General features: G+C 54.8%; 1 protein-coding gene across 1 annotated transcript; it reads right to left on the minus strand.

Annotated features, from left to right (window-relative positions):
- Positions 1-13047: 13047 nt before the first annotated feature.
- On the minus strand, positions 13048-22982 carry CDH16 (cadherin 16). The gene is made up of 18 exons (XM_061134776.1): positions 22902-22982; positions 21901-21958; positions 21543-21626; positions 20816-20971; positions 20607-20745; positions 20093-20251; positions 18897-19093; positions 18143-18265; positions 17825-17975; positions 17382-17609; positions 17223-17299; positions 16961-17149; positions 16613-16854; positions 15919-16052; positions 14855-15097; positions 14602-14709; positions 14159-14275; positions 13048-13355 (listed from the first exon to the last, which is right to left on the minus strand). Exons 2-18 carry the CDS (start codon positions 21943-21945, stop codon positions 13258-13260), a joined length of 2490 nt encoding a protein of 829 aa, XP_060990759.1. The 5' UTR covers positions 21946-21958; positions 22902-22982; the 3' UTR covers positions 13048-13257.
- Between the last annotated feature and the right edge of the window lie 1091 nt (positions 22983-24073).

Consider the following 24073-nt stretch of genomic DNA (forward strand, 5'->3'; position numbering starts at 1 on the left):
AGCTACTGAACCCCACATGCCTGGAGCTCATGCTTCAAAATAAGAGAAACCACCACAAGAAGCCTTCCTACAGCAACAAAGACCCAGAGCAGCCAAAAATAAGTAAAGAAAAAAAAAGTTTCAATTAAAAAAAAAATCCTTCTCTGAAAGTTGTGGGGGAGTTTGGGTCTTTACAGCATGAAAGCTGCCCACACAACTTGCCTGCAAATAAACACTGCACTTTTTGTCACCACAACCCAGTACCAACCAGTAAATTGGTTTTGCCATGTGGCCAGTGACTGGACCCAGTTTAGTTTGGTAACATCCATAGACCAGGAAACATTACTTTTACCCTCACCTTCAGAAGAAGAAGCCTGTAGAGGCACTTTTCAAAGCTCACTCTATCGTAGATCTTAACTTTTCCTGCCTTCCTGGGATTCTGGAAAGTTCTCACTTGCCCCACTGAGACAAGAGGGAAGGAGGCAGGGCATAAGCTGAGATGTTGAGGACTTGATGAAAAGTAGTCAGAACCGATTAGGTCCAAGATGGCTGAAAATTCTACTGCTGGTACATCTTTGTAATACATTAGCATATGCTAAATGACTCACACACACACACACACACAATGGCGCCAGGACAATTTGAGGCAGACCATAAAATGCTGAAGCTGAAGAGCGAATACTTTGGCCACGTGATGTGAATGAAGAGCTGACTCATTCGAAAAGACCCTGATGCTGGGAAAGATTGAGGGCAAGAGGAGAAGGGGGTGACAGAGGATGAGATGGTTGGATTGCATCACCGACTCAATGGACATGAGTTTGAGCAAACTCTAGGAGGTGGTGATGGACAGGGAGGCCTAGTGTGCTGCAGCCCATGGGGTTGCAAAGAGTCAGACACGACTGAGCGACTGAACAACAGCAATAAAAGGCTTTAAAGGGAGCGGTGGCCCAGTTCCCTGGAAGTCCCTGTCTCTTCCCCCAAATAATTGGAATAATCCTCCCCTTACTAGCCTATGAAATTACCCTGCCCATAGAAACTTACCACCCCGTATTTCAGGACTCTCTCATCTTCTGCCTCTGGAATATGTATCTCTGTTTTCACTTTACTGTGGTTCTCCAGCTCTCACTTTTGCTTTCTTTTCCACAGGAAGCCAAGGACATTCACTTGGCAGCCAGGCCCAGGAACTCACCAGAGACCTTGGACATGATCACCTTCTAGCATTCCATGTCCCTGCAACTTCTTTACAAAAAATATTAATAAATCTATTGCTTACCTGTCACTTTACCTCTCATTGAATTACTTCTGTGCTGAGATGTTAAGGACCTGAGCTTCATTAAGTCCTGAAACAGTTGTGTGGTTTCAGTTGGAAGACTGTGCATTCGGGTCCCATCTGCGGTGTACAATTTCCCGCTATTCTCCTTACAGCAGATGAAGATAGGTAATGTCTGCCACAAGCTGCTTCTCTCTCCAGTCCACCTGCACATATCTTGTGTGGCCCTGGGGCCAGGCAGGCAGAGCCACCCAGGCATTGCCCATGACACTGCGCACAATGGAGCTCAGAGGGGTTGGTCCAGAGCATCTAGGGATGCGCTCTAGAGACATCACAGAAGTAGGGCCAGAGTAGAGGAGGTTGAAGGAGAGCTGGTCAAATGTGGCTGAGTGAGAAAGAAGGAGCCTCTTGGGTAATGTCTGGGGATGGAGAAGTGGGTAAGGCCATGCAGCGACCTCAGAGAGGACATGGCTTGCTCTTCATTAGCACAGAGGTGGGGTGGGTGCCATGCAGAAAGTCCCACCTCAATCCCCCCACTTTCCCTGCGGTGTGACCAGCAGGTGCTGTTGGGTACCTGTCCTTGTTTTTTCCCTTCCTACCCTCATCCCTGTAATGTCAGACTTAGCCCCCGTCCCACTGATTGCACAATGGATAAGGAGGGATGGGGGCATATGGGTGGATAGATGGATGATTAAGGGAGGAGCAGATGGAGAGGAACCAGAAAAAAAGAGACCAGAGAATTAGGAGGAAAACTGTGAGCAGTGGCATGGAAGTGAGGAGAGGGGTGAGGCATATCCAGGCACAGAAGAGGCTGTGGGTGTGGATAGATGATAATGAACAACTAGCTAAAAAGAGCTCTAACAAAAGCTGAGGGCCATTGCATCTTCTCACATGGGACTCAGGACACAGGATGGGCCCAAATGGTGAGGTGCTGAGAGGTTGGTTCTGTGAATGCTGAGCTGCTGGGATGACCCTTCCTCTGAAACAAATCAGAGCAGTGGGTTGGGGGACAGGGAAATATCATCAATAAGCCAATGTGCTCCTTGGCTTGTGGCAGGGGAGGGTATCTATGGGCTGATTTGGGGTTCCGGGGATCTTGCTGACCCCACTCTGGGCTTTATCAGGGAAGGATGGAAGAGCTGGGCTTCAGAGCTCTGCCCAGTGACTTGGCCACTAAATCCCAGGGTTGCATGAGGGGAACACCCATGTGGAGCCCTGGAGACACAGGCCTTCGCTGTGGGATGCTGTGGTCAAGCAATGTGAGGCAGGTGTTGCCTCTAGGTGTCACCATTAGGCCGTGTTGGCGTCAGCTGCAGCAGGAGTAGGAGGAAAGTGTTCCAGAGAAAATGAGACCCTGGGACTCACCACCAGGCAGAGCAGGGTCTCTGGCAACTGCAGCCTGGAAGAGCCTTCAGGGAGCCTCTCCAGACCCTGGAAGTCTTTGGGGCTGGAACGAGTAGGTGGTAGGAGGGAAGGACACTTTTCCGTGGTCACTCAGCCCTGCCTGTTGAGGAAGGGGCTGTTGGGATCCCAAGAGAGGTGAGAGGGTGGCTGCCACCTTTTCTGGTCTCCCCCAGTGTGGGAGTTCTTCTCTGGGGACCGCCCCACACCTTTGAATCCTTCCTACCCCCATCTCCACTCCCTTCAGCCAGTCCCCACGGCCAACCCCCCACAACTCCGAGCCCCCCACCCAGAGCATCTCTGGGGTTTACTCCCTCCTGCCCCAAGAATGGTCCAAACCACCTTTATCCTCCTCCACCCCTGAACAACGGCTGCCCTCTCTGATCAACTCTACCCAGCACATAGCAGTCAGAGCGATCTTGGTCAGACTCAGCAGATCTGACCCCTTCACTCCTCTGCTCCAAACCCTTCCACAGCTCCCCATCACCTTTGGGAGAAAGCGCAGAATCTTCCGCCCCAGGTATGGGGGCACTACAGTCATACACAGAGGAAGGAGCCAGAGAAGAGAAAGTAGTCTTTGTCTTATCTTGCAAGGCTGGAGTCACTTCTTCCATGGCCCCTGGTCTCCTCTGGGATATAGCCTAGAACCCTCCACCTTTTGCTTCTGGTTGTGGTTGGTTTGTTTGTTTTAATTTTTTTTTTTTGGCTGCATCCAGTCCTAGTTGTGAGCACGTGGGCTCTGACGTTGTGGAACAGGGCGTGTGGGATCTTAGTTCCCTGACCAGGGATCAAAACTTTGTCCCCTGCATTGGAATAGGACTTACCACGGAACCACCAGGGAAGTCCCCTGACTATGCTTTTAAGGTTGAGCACAAATTCTTTTCCACTCCTCCCATCAAGCAGTAAGATCCAATTCCCCTCGTCTTGAATCTGGGTGCTCTTAGCAGCTTACTTGTAAAGAATAGAATACAGCAGAAATGACACTGAGGATTGACGAAGTCAATAAGCAGCAAAGTCTTGGTAACTGGTGAATCTGACAGATGGCTGTGATGGTTTTACTTGTTAACTTGGTGGGGCTAAGGGATGATAACTGATAAAACATTTTTTCTTCATTTTTTCATTTTATTTTTCATTTACTTCTGCCCTGAGGGTATTTCCAGAAGAGATTAGCATTTGAATCAGGAGACTGAATAAAGAAGAGCCTGGACATCATCCAATCCACTGTGGCCTGGGATAGAACAAAAATGTGGAAGGAAGAGGAAAGTTGCTCCCTATTAAGCTGGGACATCGATCTTCTGCCCTTGGACATCTCAGGCCTTTGGACTCTCACTGGGACTTACATCCTTGGCACCTGTGGTTCATAGACCTTTGAGTTTAGACTGGAACCACACCATTGGCTTTCCTGAGCCTCCAGTTTGCACACAGCAGATGGTGGGACTTCTCAGCCTCCATTATCACAGGAGTCAATCCCTTATCATCTCATAACTATATGAGGCAAGTATTATAAACCCATTTTACAGATGGTAAAACTGAGCTTGGAGTAGTAAAATGATGTCCCCAAGGTCACAAAGTTCATAAATGCACAATTGAATTTCAAAACTCTGGTGGTGTTCTCCAAAGCTTCCTCAGATATTGTGCAATTGCTAAGAGATCATGCAATTCTGTTGAATATCTACTCATTTGATATTTTAAAAAATGCCCTATCTGTTCCCCAAAAGCCTGGGAGGAAGAAGTAAGTTGTTGGTCCATGGAAGCATTCTAGCAGAAGCTGGGGGAAGTTCATGGCCAGACATGAATTGGATGGATTTGGGGGCCCTTTGCTTGTGCCTGGGGTGGGGGCTGTGTAGATATAATACAGGACAGATCTTAAGTACGGCCTTTCCCTGCATCCCCAGGCAGCCTGGCCTATGTGACTGGGTAGGCAAGAGCAGGTGGAAGCTTGGGGTGGGGGCTGGTTTTGAGCAGCAGGAGAGACCAGCAGCCTGCCCTGCTCCACTGAACCTGTGGCCCTGGACTGGTCTTGGGTCCCCTCCCTGGGCCTGGTACCTCTGACTTAAGGGAGAGTTCAGAACTCATCAGACACACAGTGAAGCCTGCTCTCTCACCCCAGTACCTGTTAGAATTTATCGAAAACAAAAAATAGACGGAGGGAGGGAGGGAAGATTAGGCAACTGTGCAAGAGGGTTTGAACAAAAATGGTCATAGCCCGATGTTTGTTAAGAAAGAGAAACTGGACACCGTGGACGTGTTCTTCCTCAACATACTGGACAAAGAGATTCTAGTACATCCATCCTGGTGGACTTTAAAGTGATGGCGAAAAACTAAAGTGATGATGAAAGATCTTCATTATTTGACGGGAAACTACTAAATGGAAATACTGTAAAGGAGGGGATGGGAAATCAAGTTGCAAAACAGTATGCACAGTAAAACCCCAGGTTGAAATTTTTTCCCACCCTGGACCTCGCACACACCCCTCCACCCTTCCACCAGCTCCCTCGTGACTAACACCATTGGCCAGGGGCCACCGCGGGGGAGGGGACCGCGACTATATTGGGAAGGGGATGAGATCATCGAAAGACTGGCTGATTTAGAACTGGGTAACTTTTTCCACCCGTGTGGCTCTCGGTGTCTTCCATGCTGGATCATAAACCTTGGCGCCAGCCTAAGGGTGGAGGGGGGACATGTTCCTCCTCACGAGGGGCAGAGAGGTGGCTGAAGCTGGACAGAGCACAGGTGCTGGGCTGAAATTGTGATATAATGGCAGAATGTGTTTGGGGGTCTCCAGGGCCCAGCTGGGACCCTGCAAGAGCTTTGCTCCCAGCAGATCTGAGTGTTGCTCCCCCAGGAGTCTTTGTGAGCAGAAAATGCATTTCATGGATGCAGGAATATCCCAGAGGGTAGAATATCCCTTGTGATGTGCTGAACTGGGTGCCCCCCAGGGCCAAGTCTAATGCCCTGTTATGTCTTGAGATTCCTATTTGCCAGCCGGGACTTCCCCTGAGAAGACTCCTCCTGTTTCTGGCTAAACCCAGGGAAAACCTTCGTGGCGGTAGCTGTGGAGGGGAGAGGCTGGAGTGGGAAGGGAACTGGGGTCCAATTCCAGCTAAGTAGATACAATGCATGAGGTCAGTTCAGCTCCTATTTGGACCTCTGGGCCCATCTGACTCCCTCAAACTGTTCTCCAGTTTCGCGGAAACATCACAGTACATCCCAAACCTCTGAGCTTCTGCCCAGGCAGTTGTCCCGAGCTGGCTCCACCTCCCGCCTCCAGCCGCCTTTGTCATACACCCCCAAGCTGTGTTAGGTGCCACCTGTGCCCCAAATCAGTGTCCATTGTGTTGGTTTGCCCATGTTTATCCAAGGTGACCCTGAGGGCAGGTACTGGCTCCAGGGAAAATGCTAACACATGCTGGGTGAAGGAAAGGGAGGGCCCAGGAAGGGATGGCGACGGGAGGGCAGGATAGGACCAATTGTGTGCCCCTCACTGTTCTGTGTCAGGCCTCCGAGGGACCCCTTGGAACCTCAGGCACCTCATACTCCACAGAAAACAGCAAGAGAATACAGTGTGGGACACCCTGATGTGGGCTTGGCAGGCGAGGAGCAAGAACTGGGCAGAACCGGAATAAGCCAGAGCATCCCTCCTTAGGCTGAGCCCTGGGTGGCAGGGCCGGGAATGGAATTCTCCAGCAGGATGGAGTCTTCCTGGAAAATCCCCACAGGCCCTTGCAGAAACATGCTTTTATGCCTGACTCCAGTTCCTTCAGATTGGCAGGGAAGGGGCATTTTGGCGGTGAGGCTAGATGCAGGTAAGGCCCTTATCTTCTCTGGATTTTTTTTTTTCTTCTTCTTCTTTTTTGGCCACACCGTATAGCATGCAGGATCTTAGTTCCCTGACCAGGGGATTGAATCTGTGCCCCCTGTAATGGAAGCGCTGAGTCAAAACAACTGAACGGCCAGGGAAGTCCCTTCTCTGGATTCTGGAACAGCTGAAGTGAAGATTCATGCATTTATTGAGCACCATCTGTCAGCTTCACAGGGTTCTCTCAACCACCCTGAGAAGCAGAGATCAAGGTCCCCATCGTTTGAGAAGGAAGATTATGCCGGGAGATACAAGTGGCTTGCCCAAGATCACATGGCCAAGTCAGGATTCTAGGCCCACATATCGAGGGTTATCAACCTCCTTATAGCTCCAGTGCCCCCATCCCATTCAGGATTCCCAAAAGGATAGGCTGCCACTTCCAGCTCAGCTACTCTTGACCAAGCCTGGGCTGGCCCTGTGCCTACCACTCTCAGAATAACCCCGGTGGTTCTGGGCACGAATTGCTGGCCATCACCTGGAATCTATTTTTGTCCTTCGGGTAACAAGGAAGTCTCACCTTGTGCAGTAACCACTTGGGGTGAGGGGAAAACATATGACCCCCAACCCCAGCTGACCTTGCTGTCCTGCTAGGAAATGACCCCAGTGGGGAAGGAGGAAGCCTGGCTCAGCCACACTCCCTTTCTCACCTTACTTAGATACATCCAAGAATCTAGCTTCTTCCTACCTCATCCTTTCTTGACAGCCCACACCCTACCCCCATCCAACACACACAAAGACCAGGAAGCTGACAAATGGATCATCTGTCCTCGTGATCCATTGCCTAATCTTAGGCACCTGAACCGCCAGAAAATTCTTTCTCACATCTAATCTGTGGAAATAAGCCCATTTTATAGGTGCGAGCCAGAGAGTCTTAGAGTCCAGGTGCAAGGGCTTTGTAAGGACCCAGCACCTAACTTTGACTTTCCAATTCTAGGACCCTGGAATCCTGTGGGGCAGTGGTTGATGACATTTGAGGAGATGACAGAAGCTGTAGGTATACCACAGACACTCTGGAAGGTCAAGTAAAACTTCAGAGGTCATGGACCCCAAAGGACATGTATAGAGGGGTGACCCCTGGGAGTGGGGGCCAGAGATGCAGAGAGAGGTACCCCAGAAGACATAGGGGCTCTTTTCTGCTGAAACCAAGTGTGGAGGAGGGAGGAGTTTTATGACCCGAGCTTGGCAACATAAGATAAATGCACAGAAAAAAGACTGGAAGGAAACTAGATAAAAATGTTACCTTAACAACAAAGTCAAGAATGACAGCAGCTGTGATGACAATAATAACAGTAGCTATTCCCATTTTTGAGGGCCAGTTTTGTGCCAGTCCCTGTGCTAAGTAAGGTCTTTGCTTGTGTTATCTCAGTTAATCCCCACAACGTGCTCTTCCCTCGATGGCCAAGGCCAATGGCCTGTGGGGTAAGCGTCATAAACAAGGATGGTTTTTGCCAGGTCCGCAGCTTCCCTGGAGGTGAATAACTGAGCTCTCAGGCCCAGTACACAGGAGATGCTGTGCTTTCCTTGCCAGCAGAGCTGGGCCAGAGAGGGCATGTCTGGCCCCCTCGGGGATGCCTTCCGGGAGCCAGCCAGGCCCGCTGAGCTGACCCCAGCCCCCACTTGGCCCTCCTCCTTCAGGCGTTGGGGCTCAAAATAGCGGCCGCTCGAGAGCTGACAATCAAAGGGCAGCTAAAAAAAGTCCCCTCAGTCTGGGCTCTGTCCCACACGGCTCGTAGGGCCTATTTTGGGGGAGAGGGTGCCGACGTGCCAGTGGAAAATACACGGGGCGGGAGTCTCCAAGATGGGGAACCCACGTGCCTCCCTCTCCCCGCCTCCCCCTGCACCCACCAAGCATACTCGCTCACGTGCACAGACACACCCGTATTTGCAGCCCTCAGCCCACCTTCCTGGCTATTGGACTTCATCATCCCCACAGCAGCCCTGGAGAGGGTGAGGAAAGCGCAGCTCAGGGGAAGGGAAAGGACTTACCCAAAGTCACACAGCTGGGAAGTGGGCAGAACAGTGGTCAACCTGGACCCCTGTGGCTCAGTACAGTGCTCTCCCTGTAGAGGTGGCCCCTTGCCTATGGCCTCGCTGGGGAAACTAATACCTCATCTTTAAAAGCTCTGAGGTGGTGCCCTCTGGGGTGGATGGGCTAGGAAGATGACTTGAGGGTCTTAATGACCATACGGAAAGAAATTGCACTGGAAACCTGAGGCTGGTGCTCATGGAAACTTGCCTGGCTCTAGGAGAGGTAGGTGAGCTGGCATAAGGCCTTGTCCGAGTGAGCCCATCCCCCTCCCCGTCCCTGTGACCACCTTGCCCGCCCTGCCTAGGCCCCCGGAGCCTGGTAGCCCCTGCCAAGTTTCCAGGGAACGTGTTCGATAAGGGACTGGTACACATGACTCGCTCCCACCTAGCCACTATCTCTGACCCCGCTGCCATCAGCAAGTGGGTAAGAATAGTAACTCAGCCCTGCTGAGTGGGCAGGCACACAGGGACAACACCGCAACGGCTGCAGGCGGGCAGCTCTGGCCCGCTGGTTGAGGACAAATCTCCAGCTGTCTTTTCCCATCAGGCTTCGCCACCCCCCACCTATTGTCCTGACATCCAGCCACACCCTGTGATGTAGCGCCAAGCCTCGTCCTCGTCCCCTGCTGCCTCAGTGGCGGGACCTGCAGGGGAGCACACTGCCTTGTGCAGATCCTGGCCTGGGGCCGGAGCCCTGCCCTCCTCTGATAAGCTGCATGACCTGGAGCCAGACACTGTCCCTCTCTGGGCCCACAAGCAGAGTAAATGGCCCAACAGCCTCCTGAGGCATGGAAAATGGCCAGCAAGGCTTCTCTTCTTGCTAGGGCCCTTCATTGTCCTGGTACCTGCTGTGGGCCTGCCTCCTGAATGCCCCTGAGAACTCTGACCCTTGGACATCTTGGTCAGAGGGGATATGGATGGGGATATTGGAGTCCCTGGAATAAGGCATATGCTGTGGCTGAGTTCCCTCTATGAGTCTGCCTGTGACACACCTGTTGTGTGCTCCACAGCACAAGGGTGGCTGCATCACTCTAAGAGAAGAGGCTGTTGTCATGGAATCCAGGGTGAGGGTCACCATGACATTTGAGGCAGGGAGATTCAGGGAGGCTTGTGTCCAAGTCCTGAGTCACTGTGGCACCTGGGGGTAATTAAAGAAGATGAGGCTGAGTCCCCCATCCCCCTGGACCGTGGCCCCTGAATCTCTCATAGCCTGACTCATTGCATGGCTCAAACCTGGACCCAGCCCCTCCCCCAGCCTTCTCACCCCTCCCAACCCTCTTGCTCCCCTCATCTTCCCTGTTCTCTTGACCCGCAAGCCTACCTCCTGCCCCACTCCATGTCCCCCATAGATTCAAGAGTCCCGGGGGGAGGGGCCCAGGGATGCCAGGGAAGGGAAAGAAGAAAAGGGCTGGGGTGGGTTCCTGGCACGCTTTTACCACGCAGGCTCGTGTTTAACACACACACACCCATGGACACACTCATGTGCACACAGGCACACACGGACTCCTAACGGAGTGATTGGGCCGCCATGGGGTCTCCAAGCTCAGTCTCCCGGAACTGTCTCTCAGATAGGCCTCCCCACCTGTCAGTCCTCTGGGTCCTCACACATTCCTGAGACCCTCTCGTTAGAAACATGCTATCCCACAGCAGCAGGACGTTGGGAGGTGAGATCAGAGAAAGAACATTGCCCTGAGGCCTAAGCTAGTCTTGAGATGAGTCTTGGTGGGTGTGAGTGGGGTTGGAGGAGGGGCTGTCTCTGAGGTCCCGAGACCATTTTTTTCTTTGTGAGCAAAGGGCCAGACTGACCTCTGGGTCTCTTGCTTCAAGAGCCCTAATCTCTGGGTCTGGAAAAAGTTTAAAAATATCCTCATGTTTACATTCTTTCCAAGCCCGCCTCCCAATCCTCAGTGCTGGGTCCCTTTGATCTGGCCCAGTGCCTCTGGAAGGAGCCTGGGAGAGGGAGACCATGAACTCCCCACCAGGGTGGACCCCACAAATCTCTCCAGATCGGTCTGAACCCCATGAGAACTCTCAGCGGCACCCAGAGAGAACCATGGAGCTGGCGAGGAGCCAAGACTGGAAGGGATGTCTCACTCAGGGTCACCCAGCAGGACCACAGGGGAGCAGGAGTTGGGGTCCTTCTCCACACTCCCTCCCAAAAGCCTGGGCCTCAGAGGGCCCCTGGGGAGGGTGTCAGAATCTGTGACTGTAGGCGTCTGAGGTGAGCCCCCCCAGCCCACAGTCCAGGGACCAGGGAAAACCATGTTGATAGACCTCCTGCTCTGTGCCCGCCATTGTTCTACACACGTTTTTCTTTCAGGGATTACCTCGTGTAGTCCTCTCAACAGCTCTATTTGAGTGAGACCCATTTTATCGACAAGAACACTGAGGCTCAGAAAAGTAAAGAGATTCCCCTGGGAACACACAGCAGGGAGGAGGCAGAGCAGGAATCACACGTTCTTCCGCCCACACGGAGTCACCAGTTACCCCCCACCCCCGCTAACCTTGCCCTTGCAGGGTCCAAGCCCCGCCTGCAGAGTGAGCTCACTGACCTACCACCAAGCCCACAAAAAAACACCAGCTTCTTGTTTCTCTCCCTCAGAGAGCCAGGGGGAGCCACGCCCCTCCATGCCCTCACTTTCCTCTACAGAAGGAACTGAGAATGGCAGGAGAGGCTTATGTCTACAGGTGCTCAGGAAAATGCAGCCCGTGTCGTTGGGGGTTGTGGACCCTGTTGTCAGCCCCACAATCAGAAAGTGTCTGAGGTCTAGAGGCTTGAGAGGTATTGAGGCAGATGCCTTCATGAGCCCTGTTGTCCTGTCACCAACCCTGTTACCCACCCATATATTCGTCCACTTATCCACACACCCATCTATCTATCTGCCTGTCTACCCATTCATCTTGGGCCAACCTACCCACCCACACATCCATTCATCCACTCACCCACCTATCAACCTATCTACCTATCCAGAACCAGGACCCAGAAAGCAGCTAATTCCCAGGGCCCAGCTCAGCTGCTGGATCCCCTTGAATGAATGAACTTGGGAAGCCTTCTCCACCTCTTTGGGATTTACTTTTCCAACCTGATAAGAAGTTGCTGGCCTGGCTGATCCCTAAAGCCCTTCTGGGGGAATCTCGTGGGTGCAGAGACCTGCTGAGGGCTGTGGACACTGCTGGAGAGGTAACACAAACCTTGACTGCTCTGCTTCTGAGACTCCCAGTTGCAGCCCTTAATTTCCCTGACCTTCAAATTCCTTCACTGGACAAATGAGGCCAATAAACCCGCCCTTGCACATTGATGGAAAGATTCAATGAGATCTGCTTTCGAAGAGCTTTGTACCTTGAAGGCTTCTGAGTAGGTGCAGGCCAAGCAGAGGATCCTAAGGGATGGGCAGGAAGCTCTGCTTGGACCGTATTAGTCAGCAGAGCCTCCTGTGGGGCAGGAGAGGGAGGGATGACGTGGGCCCAGAGTGGCTAGGATCAGCTTCAGAGTCCATCCTTGGGCTGGGGATCCTGGCTGAGTTTCCCAGGCTCCCCTAGGCCCTCCAGGATGCCTGCCCCATATCTCTTGGCTGTGCTTGGCCTCCATCCCACAAAATCTGCCAGGAGTGAGGAGATTATCTCCTAAAAATAGGGCCTGGGCCCCACTGAGATTGTTTTTCTCCTTTCCCGGTGATTTACCATCATCAGCTCAGGGTGCCTGGGACAACAAGTCCCATCCCAGAGACCATTGGGATGAAGGCATGGGGGATCAGTATGTGTCTGGGGTCAGTCAAAGGGTCAGGGATGAGAGGTCAGTCTGGAGATGGGGTCAGGGCTTAGAACCAGGCCGTGGCTTAATCTCAGGCCAGGGGAAAGGGTTCTCACCTGGGGCAGGGGCAAGGTGAGCCACGAGGGTTCCTATTCCACCCCAGTGGTGTCCATCTGAGTGATTCTCTGATTTTTTGCAGACTCCTCATCAGCCTGTGTATAAAACTCAAAGGTGCCTTGGGGCCAGCCAGGGGCAGAGAGACCCATCCCCAGCCTCACCTCTCCTTTCCAGCACCATGGGACCCTCACCATTCCTACCCAGGCCCCTCCTGAGACTTAAGGACCTCTGCCCACCCCTGCATGCAGGTGATTCATGTATAGGGACTCGAGTGTACTCACACATGAGTACAGGACATGGACTCACAAGTTGCCTTCCAAGAGCACCTGTGAGTCCATGTCACTCTCAAGGACACCCTTCTCAACCATTACCTGGACAGTTAACCCATCCAGAGTCTGCAACCAGTGGTCTCCAAATGCCCAGAGAAATGACACATTTGTCTCTAGCCTCAAGATCTCATGTCTTTCCCCACAGGGGACCCCAGGCTCATTCCTCAAGCCCTGAAACACTTTCTGTGCAGCAGGAGATGGGGAAGGGGTTAAGGGGCAGGTGGACTTGGATGATGTACACGCAAATGGACACTTGGACATGGGTGCATGGTCCCTGAGGACCCATGGCCAGTTCTCTGAGGCTTTATTATTGGACGACATGAGCCGTCTGAAGTGGTTCCACGGGCACTTAAGTCAGTGTGCAGGCTCCACAGACATGTCTGGTGATGTTGCCTCCCTCCTAGGGCAAGTGAAGGGGCTTCTTGCCCTGTCTCGGCCTCGTGGATCTGGAGTGCTGGGCTGTCTCCCAGTGGATTCGGATGCAGCCAGATGCCAAGTTCCCAGCAGGGGCTGCCTGGACCATTTAAACTGCCGCCTTCAGGGGCACACTGTCTACTGGCTGATCCAGGTCCTTCTTCCTCGCCAGGGTCAAGTGGGTGAAGATGAGGATGAGGAAGATGCCTGAGGAGCCAGAGAGGGATAGATCAGCCCTCAGAAAGGGCAGTAGGACTTGTCTATCCCTGGGGATTCCTTGCTATTGGAATTGATTTAATGAAGAAGCAGTTTCCTAGATAGCATCTTTGAGGCTGAATTGGGTATGACTCTGGTTCTGGTGCTGAAGGAGCATAACTGACTCATCCAGCCCTCACCAGGCACCCATCCCCTTGAGGCTGCCCCAGAATGCCCCAGCCTCCAAGGTCCCCTTATCTGGGGTACAGACAGGGGGTCGTCTGGGAGCCAGTGAGTTGTCCCCATGGATCTCTGAGAGGAAGGCACACTGTAGCAATGTCCTAGCACCAGTAAAGAAAACCAGCCAGGAAAAAGAAAAATTTAGGGGGCTAAAGAAACAAAGAGGATGGAGAGGGAGGCTTGAACTGAAGGAATTAGGCTGGAAAGAGTGAGCTCTGCCACACGCTGGCTGTGTAAACTCTGACAAGTTACTTAACCTCTCTGAGCATCAGTGACCTCACCTGGAAAAGTGGGGAAATGCCAGCATGACAAGGTTGTGGGAGGATTCAACTCAATAAACCTGTGCTTGGCTGATACACAGTTAAGGTGTAACAATGTAACAGTAAATGCTGTTATCAATGAGAATCACCTGGACTATGGTAAGAGGCGGCAAGAGGATAATGAATCTGAGAGTTGGGGGGGTGGGTTTCTTCTCAGCCCTGGGGGGAACCATGGGAACAGGGGCACTGTTTATCTGGAGGCTGTGGCTCTGACCACCATTGCCCTCCCCCACGCAGGAGCCCAGCCTCCCTTACCTATTGCTATCAGGGTGCCCACGAGAATGCCCACCGCCGACAGCTTCGTGGGCATGCCCTTCATGCGGCCCACCTTGCGCATGCACTGCCCCTCCACATTGCAGCGACACACGATCACTGAGGACAGGCAGGGAAGGAAGGTCAGGGCAGTGGGGGAGGGCTCCCCAGCTTCTCAGCGGCTTAAGCCCAGCCCAGCTGGCTAGTATGTGTGCTTCTGTGCCTATGTACCTGTTCATGGGTGTGGGGGTTGAAGCAAGCTCCTTTGTGCATGTGCCTGTGTGCACTGGGCTCTGCGTGCCCAGCCACACATGTGCAGGTGTGCACAGGTGTATGCTGTCCACATGAGCCTGCAGACATGCTGCCCAGTCCCTCCGCCTACGTCCCAGTGGCTCCCTCAGAAACTGCACGCCCCTGACCTTGGCCACACCCCAGCCCGGCCTCACCTCGGACCTGGATCTGCCATATCTGGTCATTGTGGCTGACCACTATGGGGACTACGTGTTCGCGAGGCTCCACCCAATGCAGGCCCAAGGTGAGGTAGGCATGGGACCCTGTTGGGACCATAAGCAGCGATCAGAGTCAGCAGCCTGCTCCCCCCAGGCCCAGCCCCACCCTCATGGCGAGAGGGTGTCTCACTTCCAAAAGCCACCCGCCCCCGGCCTTGGCCACAGCCTCCCCGCTTTCCCCAGCACACACCATTGAGAGCCCGGAGACGCCAGTCCCGCTGCACAGTGGGGTTGGGACCAAGGGCAAAGCTGTAGGGACCATGTCTACCAGCCAGGTCAGGGTCCTCCCTGGGTCCACTGACAACCACCCCATGGTCCTGGCGGGGTGTGCATAGGTGTCGGGAGGGCACGGGAGCCAGCGTCGGGGTTGGGGCAGAAAGGGCCTTCAGGAAGTGGATCACAAGGGTCGCAGAGGTGCTCAGCGTTGGTTCATCTGCAGAGGAGGCAGTACTGAGGTGACTCGGCCCCTTGTGGGGGAATTGGGTGAATTCAAGGTCCCTGGGCTTGTCCCCTTCCCCACAGTCCATCTTCTCACCCTGCTGAGCCCCTTTCTTGCCCCTCCTTCCCACCCACCTCCACATCTCCATCCCCAGCATCTCCACGCTAGTCTCTTCCTCACAATGCCCTTCACCCCCTTCACCATCCAAACACCCGCCAGGCCTTCCTGTGCCTTTTTGGATGGAAAGCTTGCCTCACCCCCCCACCACCCCCGGCCCCTGGAGCCAGGGCCCAACAATGCAGAAATGCCCTGACTGTACATGAGCTCTCCCCTGCTGGTCTGTCTTGCATCACAGGACAGCCCAGCTCAAAGCTGAAACCTGACATCCCGCCCCGGGCCAGCTCTTCATCCCATCAACATGGTGTTTGGAGTCCTCCCCACCTGACCTCATCCAAGCTCACCTCCTGGCACGCCTCCCGGGGAGAGCCCCTGGCCCTTATCTGCCCCCTCACCTCCCGCCCAGCCCCAAACCCTCTGCTCCCAGTTTGTGTATAAAGCTGACACCCTAAGAGGGGCCCCCCCAGCCGTCCCAGGGTGAGGTTGGGGGATTATAAGTGTCTGGCGAAGAGGATGGTGGCGGGGCAGAGGCCAGGCATTCTCAGAGAAGGACACTGTACCCAGCCCCTTGTCCCTCCCTCCTGCCTGGGGCAGAGTGGATGCCAGCAAGGGCCCTGGGGAGGAGGCTTGGTCCTGCCCATCTGTCTGTCTGAGGCTCTCTCACCTTCCCAGGGGTCCCCACCATAGGCTGGCCATACCTGCATCCTGGGCCTCTATGAGCACTGTGTACATGTCCCCAGGCTGGGCGCCCTGCAGGGGCCGGGCTGTGTGCACCTCCCCGGAGATCTCCTTGATGCAGAGCCAGCCCTCGGAGTCATTGACCAGGGAGAACCTGAGGCCCAAAGAAAATGGGCAGGGAGGCAGTGACCACGTATGGGGTCTTGCCCAGAGACCTCCAGGGCCATGTGACCTGCCCGAGTCCCACATTCCTCTGTGACTTGAAGGCAGCAGCAGCATCCATGATCTGTCTCCAGCTTAAGGGACTTGTTGGGGCGGGGCAGGGCTTAAACCACAGACACTGAGGCTGAGAGAGGGATCACACTAGAGCCTGTGGGACTCTAGACTTAATTCCACTATTCCCAGGTCAGCCCACAAAGGGCCAAGATGGAGCCAGAGGCCTGGGAATAGCACAGTGCTGCAGCCTGGGTGGGTGGCAGGAAGAGGGCCGGGTATACAGGATGGAATGAGGAGGCATCATCTGAGCTCTCAAGGGGTCCCAGCACCCCTTCTCCCTGCTACCCTGGTGCCCCCAAGAGTCACAACCTGCAAATTAGCCAATGTTTGAGGAACTTTCCAGGTCGTAAATAATGTGAGTTCCCTCTGAGGTCCAGGGGTCATTCCCAAGGAACAGAGGAGGTCCAGTCTAGGTAAGGGGCTGGGCTCCTGCCTTACCTGAGGGGATTGCTCATGGGGTTTGAGGGCTGGACAGTCAGCAGGAGGGAGCCAGCAGGGGTGCTGATGGGGACGCTGGCCTCATAGCTCTCCTGGTCCAGCTGAGGAGGCGGCACCACCCTTTCCACCAGCACAGTCACGGTGGCTGTGGCTCCTGGGCCTGGGCCTGGCCCCACCAGCTCTTCCACGTTCCGCACCACCACCACCAACTCGTGGCTCGGAGCTGCCTCATAGCTGAGGTTCTGGAACCAGAGGGACCTGGGTCACTGTGTGGGCCAAGGCATGGCGCCCTCATGCATGAATGCGTGTGTGTGTATGTGCACCCCTTCTCCACCCCTAGCCCCTTACCTGGAGGAGTCTCAGCTGGACATGACCAGAGTCTGGCTCCCAGTCCAGGCTGAAGGTCCCCTCTTCATCTCCTGCCTCGATGGCAAAGTCCATGAGGCGGAAGGCAGGTTCGAGGTCAGCATCAGTGGCCGTGAGTGTGGTCACCAAAGTCCCAGGCTCTGCATCCTCAGGGAGACTTATGGGCTCAATCTGGAGAGATGGAGAGGGGCTGTGAGCCTACCATTAGTGCCTGCTGAAGGGGTCCTTCCCTGTGCCTGCTTACCTGGGAAGTGGTGAACTCCGGGGCGTGGTCATTGATGTCCGTGATGGTGACTGGTATTTCACAGGTGCTGCTGAGGCCTGAGATAGAGGAGGGCATGTTGGGGAGGCCAGGGTGGGAGCTGAGGGTTCAGGGAACCCTGGTCACTACTGGGGCACTTACCACCATCTGCTCCTCCTAGGTCCATGGCCAGCACCTGAAGCAGGATGTTCTGGCCAGCTTGGAGCTGGGCAGCCCCCAGGGTCACACTGCCCGAGGTGGAGTCCAGCTCGAAGGCTCTCAGTTCTGCCGGCTCCTCAGGCTCAGGGCTCAGCAGCTGATACACAACATGGGAATTGGGGGAACTGGGAGCATCTGTGTCCTCTGCCGAAATCTTAGCCACCATGGTGCCTGCGAAGATGACACCCACCTGGGTGGGACCACAGCCAAGCCTGGAGGCCTTACCCCCCACTCTTCTTTGTGTATGTGTGTGGGTTGGGTCAGACGTTGATACAGTGGCCTGGGGCTGGCTGGCCCCATAGCATAGGAGGGTCACGTGGCAGAGTGACCCATAGTTCACAGGGACTTTACCACTACCCCACCCCCTAACAGGGCCCATAGCCCACCTGGGGGGCTGAGCTCTGGGATGCTGACTGAGGGGCCTCGTGGCAGGCAGACGGGTGCGTTGTCATTCTCATCCGTCACCACCACCTGCAGCTCCAGTGGTTCTGCGTAGTCCTCACTGTGGCTGTTCTGAGCCCACACCCGGAGCAGGTACTGTAGTGGGCAGTGGGAGGGCTTCAGGTGAAGACCAGGGTCTTCTCTTCTGGTGGGCAGCTCCAGTTCTTCTGCCTCAGTGCCTGTGGAGGATGTGACACCCCCAGAAGCCCCCTGACCAGGGACCAAACACTCCTCGGCCTGTCCTGGCTCCCCCGTCATCTCACCTCAGCCTGGGCTTCTCGATCCAGCTCCCGGGTCACGTAGAGTTTCCCCTCTGTGTCCACATCAAAGGGTCCCTGGGGCTGGCTCTCCAGGTGATAATGTACATCCCCCCCATTCCAGTGGACCTGCAAGGGAGACACAGAATGAAGGTCTCCAGGATGAAGGGCAGGAATAGTCCACGTTATCCCTTACGTTCCAACTGTTCATGGTTTAGGGAGCCTGCGCCCCAACTGCCATGTGACTCCAGGCACATGTCCTCTTGGGAGACCAGGTATGATCCTTTTGTTTAGGGAGGTTGTCATGACAACCCTGTGGTGGCCTTGCCCTGATTCAAGCCTGGATCCTGCCCAAAGTGTCTGAATGACCAGATTGTTTTATTCTCTCCTCTCTGGGACTGCGCCTGACCCCAGGGCATTCCTCGAGGAGGCCTGAGACATTCCTGGCCTAGGTGACAATCCCCATGGCAGCAAGGAGGTAGCAGCTGTTCTGTGAGGAAGCCTGGGGTGAGCTCAGGAGGTCAGAGCAGAGAGCCGCAGCAGCCAGAGGACGGCCAACTGAGGAGCTCAGGGCCTGGTCCTTTAAACACTCATTGCATCATGGAAGCTGATGGGGACAGAGGAGGGGGGAGCATAGTCAGGGGCGGAGCAGGGGTCAAGGTCAAGTTGCACCCCAGATCCAAACCCCAAATCTCCATAAGACTCAGGCCCAGCTGCACCATCCACAGGGTTATCTTAGCTGTAACAGCTATTTACTCACCTGAGCAATGTGGTGTGGGTATGGGACGTGGAGATTCTCTGCCAGGCGGACAGGATCTAGGGGCACCCAGGTGTTTTCCACTATAGAGACATCTATGGTGGCTGTGGCCTGGTGGCCCGAGGCCTGGTCACCCATGTCCTTGACCTGTACCAACAGCTGGTAGTGCTCCTCCAGAGACTTGTCTAGGCTGGTGCTCCCTAGAAGGGGAAGGCAGTCAGCTGGTCAGGGGGCCAGTGCATCCTTCTCAGCAAGGAACCAAACACAAAGACAAGTACATGGCAGGTGTTCAGGATACTGTCTTGGCCAAGGGATGAGAGGGACCTGTAGCACCATCGTGAGCAGCCAACCTGGACTTGACAGTTTGCAGAATCACTTGCACATCTGTCCACACAATGAAAGCTTGATGTACTGGATTCGTGGATGGCCAGGATGAGGGGGTACATGGGTGGATATGTAGATGAGTGAATGACTGGTTGGATAAATGGACAGTTGACTGGATAGATAGAGGCTTGGGAGGGTAGATAGATGGGGATTTGGACCTGTGGATGGATGGTTGGGTAGATGGACTATATATGTGGTTGGGTGGTAGATGGGCGAATGAGAGAGTTGTATGATTGACTACTTTTTCTTTTCCCAATTTGTTTCTTTGGTCTGAACTCCCGTGTCCAGGTCTCTCTTGCCATCCGTCCCAAGGTCTCCCAGCCACAAGGTTCTGGGCCACAACCCCTCAGGTCTCTCCTACCCTTGCCTCTTAGGCCCAGGTTTGTAGAATGTAGGGTTGAGGCACTTCCAGTCACGTGCATGCTTAGTTGCTCAGTTGTGTCCAACTCTTTGTGACCCCATAGACTGTAGCCCACCAGACTCCTCTGTCTGTGGGATTCTCCAGGCAAGGATATTGGAGTGGGTTGCAATTCCCTTCTCCAGGGGATCTTCCCAACCCAGGGATCAAACCTGGTCCTCCTGCATTGCAGGTGGACTGTTTACCACTGAACCACCAGGGAAACCCTACTTCCAGGCACACGTTTCTTAACTCTCCACGCATGGTCCTGGCTCCACACATGATTTTGCCTTGCTACCCTCTCCAGCTGCAATACTCTTTCCTTCTCTTTTATCTCTTGAGCTGCAAACCCATCCTACAGCTCAGATGAAACCCAGCTCTCCCCATCCCTCCCTTTTCACACTGAGCTCAGGCTCACCCTCAGGGCTCAGAGCCAGAGCGCCCAGCCGAGGCTCCAGCTGGAACATATCTGAAGCAGGCTGGGCTGGGGCCTGGTTCAGGATGTGGAACCGAAGATCTGAGTTGGCTGTGCCTGGCTCATCCCCATCGGAAGCCTCCAGGAAGAAGAAGGGGACACCTGGGAGTATGGGGAGAGTTTACCATTAGGGACAAAGGGGTGGGGAGAGTCTCCCAAGCTTTGCCTGTCTCTCCCTGGTTCTGCCTTTCATACCCATCATCTTATCAGGATTCTGAAGGTGCGCCAAGACTCTTCACCCCACTTCACAGATGAGTAAACTGAGGCCTAGAGTAGCTGGAACTCACCTGTGGACCCTCAGCTGGGTGGGGGGTGCGGATGGGACAGAAATGGGAGGGAGGCGGTTTGGACCCTGTTGCCCTGTCCCTATGCCATCTCTCTGGCCATCAGCTTCCTCTCTTTTCTCCCATCGGTGCCCAACTGACCTTGCTGTGAGCTCACTGCGTTGGGCACTCACCCGGCCTAGTACCCCGGCTCAGCTGAACTTTGTAGGTGGCCTGGGAGAAGTGGGGCACCTGGTCGTTCTCATCCTTCACGTGCACACGCACAGGCTGCGGGCCCCACAGGACACGTCTGTCCTCGGTCTCCAGGGTGACCTGACAAGAAGGAGTGGTCAGAGCCCCGCCCTCCCCCGGCGACTTCCCCCTCCCCCTGGCCCAGCTGTACCCGTAGCTGGTACTCTGTCTGTTCCTCCCGGTCCAGGGCCCTGGTCACCAGCAGGAAGCCAGATTCTGGGTCCACAGCAAAGGGGCCCTCCCCTGCCACTCCTGCATCTCCTGACAGTGCAATCTGGCCCTCAGCCTCCTCACGGGGCAACGGCAGCTGGTGGGGGAAGAACAGAGGTAAAGCGAGCTAGGGGCGAGTCTGGGGGATGCCCCTTCCACCCAATAGCCCCTTTTTTTAATATGGGGAAACTGAGGCTCAGAGAGGGATTGCACTTGCCCGAGGTCACAAAGCCAGTAAGGAACAGGATGGACATTCAAAGCCAGAGCTCTTTCCCCTGTGTTGGGTGCTCCCTTATACTCTCTGCCCTACTTCCTGAAGCTTGAAACCCCTCCTCCACCACTTCATCCTTTAATTAATTAATTAATTTTTATGTTTTAAAATGTTTTGGCCATGCCGTGCAGCCTCTGGGATTTTTAGCTCCTTGATCAAGGATTGAACCTGGGGCCCCGGCAGCAAGAGCACTGAGCCCTAACTACTGAACCACCAGACATGTCCCCCTCCTTCTGTTTGAAGCTCTACTTTCTTCTGAGATGAAAATCTTACTAGCCATTCACACTATACCACATACTCTCTAGAAAGCCAGAGCAATGAAGAGAAATGGATGCTGGAGGTAGGGGAAACAGGACCTGTGGGGAGGGCAGCCCACCCAGTCAGCTCTCAGACTCACCTTTGTCAAGTACAAAGGGAAATTTCCACCATAGTTCTCCGGGACTTCGACATACAGCTCTGCAGGCTGGGCTCTAGGGAGAGCCTGTGGAGGGATTCTCAACACGTCACCAAGCTGTACCTTCCTCCCATGGGTGTTACGACCCAACAGAGAAGGGGAATTTCTACCCCTTCCCTGGGCCTGGTCATACTTTATCCCTCCGCTCCCTGGCCTTTGACCTCCTAACCCCAAGACAGGCCTAGAACCACATCCCCCAGACACACCATTCATAGTCAGTGCAACTGGTCCAGGTGGAGTAGGGGGTGAAGGTACAACCCTCAAGGCCAGGATCTGAGGGCAAAGAGAGGGCCCAACTCACCTGGGGGACTAAGAAGCAAAGTAGCCAGAGCCAGGCAGGGACCATGGTCAGGATGGGCCTGTAAGGATCCAGCCCAGGTTGGTGGGCAGAGGGTCCCTCCCATAACCCTCCCTCGAGAAAGGGTTCCTCACTCATTCCCACAGCTTCCCCAGGCCCCATGGGGTCCAGGGGCCCCCCCTCCTCCAGCTGGACCAGGGGGCAGGCAGTCAGGCCTCCTCCTGTGCCCTGCCTTCTGCTGCCCCAGCAGTTCTCAGAGCAGCCCCGCCCCCACCACTTGGACACTGCCCCCACCCCCTCCCACCCTTGTCCCCGGCCTGAGCCTACTGCATACACATAGCCGGGCTTCACAACAGACTGGCCTCCTCTTCCTCTGCTTTGAGGGACCTGTGGCTCCCCATTGCCTGCAGCGCAGTATCTAGCTCCTTGGCCAGGTCCACCAAGACCCCCAGGTCCAGCTGCCCTGCATCTCTTGGTTCTTGTGCCCACAAGGGTCTCCACAGGGAGCTTCATCTCCAGACTTCTGTCTCCTTCCCACCATAGCCTCCCCAGCTCGTAGATCCCAAAGTATTCATTTCCTGGCAGTCTCCCTGAATCACCAACGTTTGAAGCTAGAAAAACCCTGATGACCCTGTGGGCCACCTCCTGTGGCCGCCTCACATTGTAGGCAAGGCCTGAAGGGCAAGAGCTGACCAAGGTCACAGAGGATTTGACCACGGGAGAATTCTTCCTGAAACACAGGACTCAGGGTTCAGGGTCTCCAAGATTGTTTTAGCTCCCACTGTTATCCTTCAGACATGGAGCCCTCACAGAACAGGACCCCTGCCCTCACCTCAGTGTTTTCCAGCACTCAGCATGGCGCTGGGCACCCAGAGAGCGGACAACCACACCAATCACTCCCGGGGAGTTGTCCCTGGACGACAGGGCAGTGTTTCTCCCTCCCCTGCCACCAACCCCCGCCTCAGCCCTGACACCAACCCAGGTCCCAGGTCCCAGGCCCTCACCCGCTGATGCCCGAGGCTGGCTTCCCTTGGTTCAGCTGCCAGGTAAGAGGAGTCTTTCTACAGGAGTGCTGGCCAGGCCGAACTGGGTGGAACAGGGCAGGGCGGACACTTGAGCAGGTAGGCGGGCCAGCCACGCTTGCTCAGGAGTGGAAAACACCCCTGGGCCCACAGCAGCAGTCCTGACCCTGCCCAGCCCCTCAAGTTACTCATTGACTTTGAAAAGCTGGAGGTTGCTCGGCATCCATGACCGCCAACCCCAGGAGGTGGGGAGATCTTCGACCTGGCGCTTGTCCCACCCCTACACAGCTCAGCGGGTACTTCTCGGCCCCCTGGATTTGGACATGACCCTTTTTCCCGTGGCTCCAGGCTTGCTCCCACTTCTCCCCCTTATGCACCAGTGTCTGCAGCTTCGCCTTGGCCCACGCTGTTCCTTTTTCCTGAATGCCCTTCTCACTCCTTCATCTGTCTGCTGATCACCCGCTCAGGCTTCTGCACTCAGCTCAAATATTCCCTGCTCCCAGGAAAGCTTCCCTGGGCTCCCAGGTTTGTTCAGGGCTCTCCCATGGAGATACTTCACCCCTACCCATGCCCATATGCCATAGAGATAGTACTATATCTATTAACACGAGGAGGGCACCAGCTTGTTATTAGCTATCTCTTCCATCAGACTCGGAGGCCCTCCAGGGCAAGACTCAGGGACCCAGTAATTAATGACCTGGTCCTTGCCTGGCTCTGGCAGCTCCCAACTGACTTGTGGAACTAAGATAAGGAGCTGGAGGTGCCATGTGCAGGATAGGGGAGTGGTGCATGACCTGAACCAGATATTTGGAGCTCCAGACCACCCACCAGTGTGACCAGTGGGTGGGGGTAGGAAGATAGCAGCCTGTGAGAACCCCTAAGGCTCCCTAGGTGCTCACACTAGCCCCTGGACACAGACAGGGCTAGGACAATGGACTGTCTCGTGCCTTTGAGAGGAGAGAGGAGTTTGAGCCAGTTCAGGTGACCTTGAGGGAGTTGCAGGGCTGACAGGAGGCCCTTCCCCCACTGGTGCAGCCTAGAAGAGTCGGGAGAAGCTCCTGGGGCCTGAGTGTGTGGAGTGGTGGGAAGAGGATGGGAAAGGTCAGGAATCTTGGTCTCCGACCTCTCCTGTGGTTTCCCCGGAGTCCTTCCCA

The sequence above is a fragment of the Dama dama genome, chromosome 4, assembly GCF_033118175.1.
Source record: "Dama dama isolate Ldn47 chromosome 4, ASM3311817v1, whole genome shotgun sequence".
In the NCBI taxonomy this organism is placed as follows: Eukaryota; Metazoa; Chordata; class Mammalia; order Artiodactyla; family Cervidae; genus Dama; species Dama dama.

Excerpts from the sequence above, each read along its gene's own strand:
- CDH16 (XM_061134776.1), bottom strand. The coding sequence starts at position 21,945 with ATGGTCCCTGCCTGGCTCTGGCTACTTTGCTTCTTAGTCCCCCAG. Across the intron at positions 20,972-21,542 it reads TCCCTTTGTACTTGACAAAG|CTGCCGTTGCCCCGTGAGGA; the intron begins GTGAGTCTGAGA and ends TTCCCCCACCAG. Across the intron at positions 16,855-16,960 it reads TCCAGCTGAGACTCCTCCAG|AACCTCAGCTATGAGGCAGC; the intron begins GTAAGGGGCTAG and ends CTCTGGTTCCAG.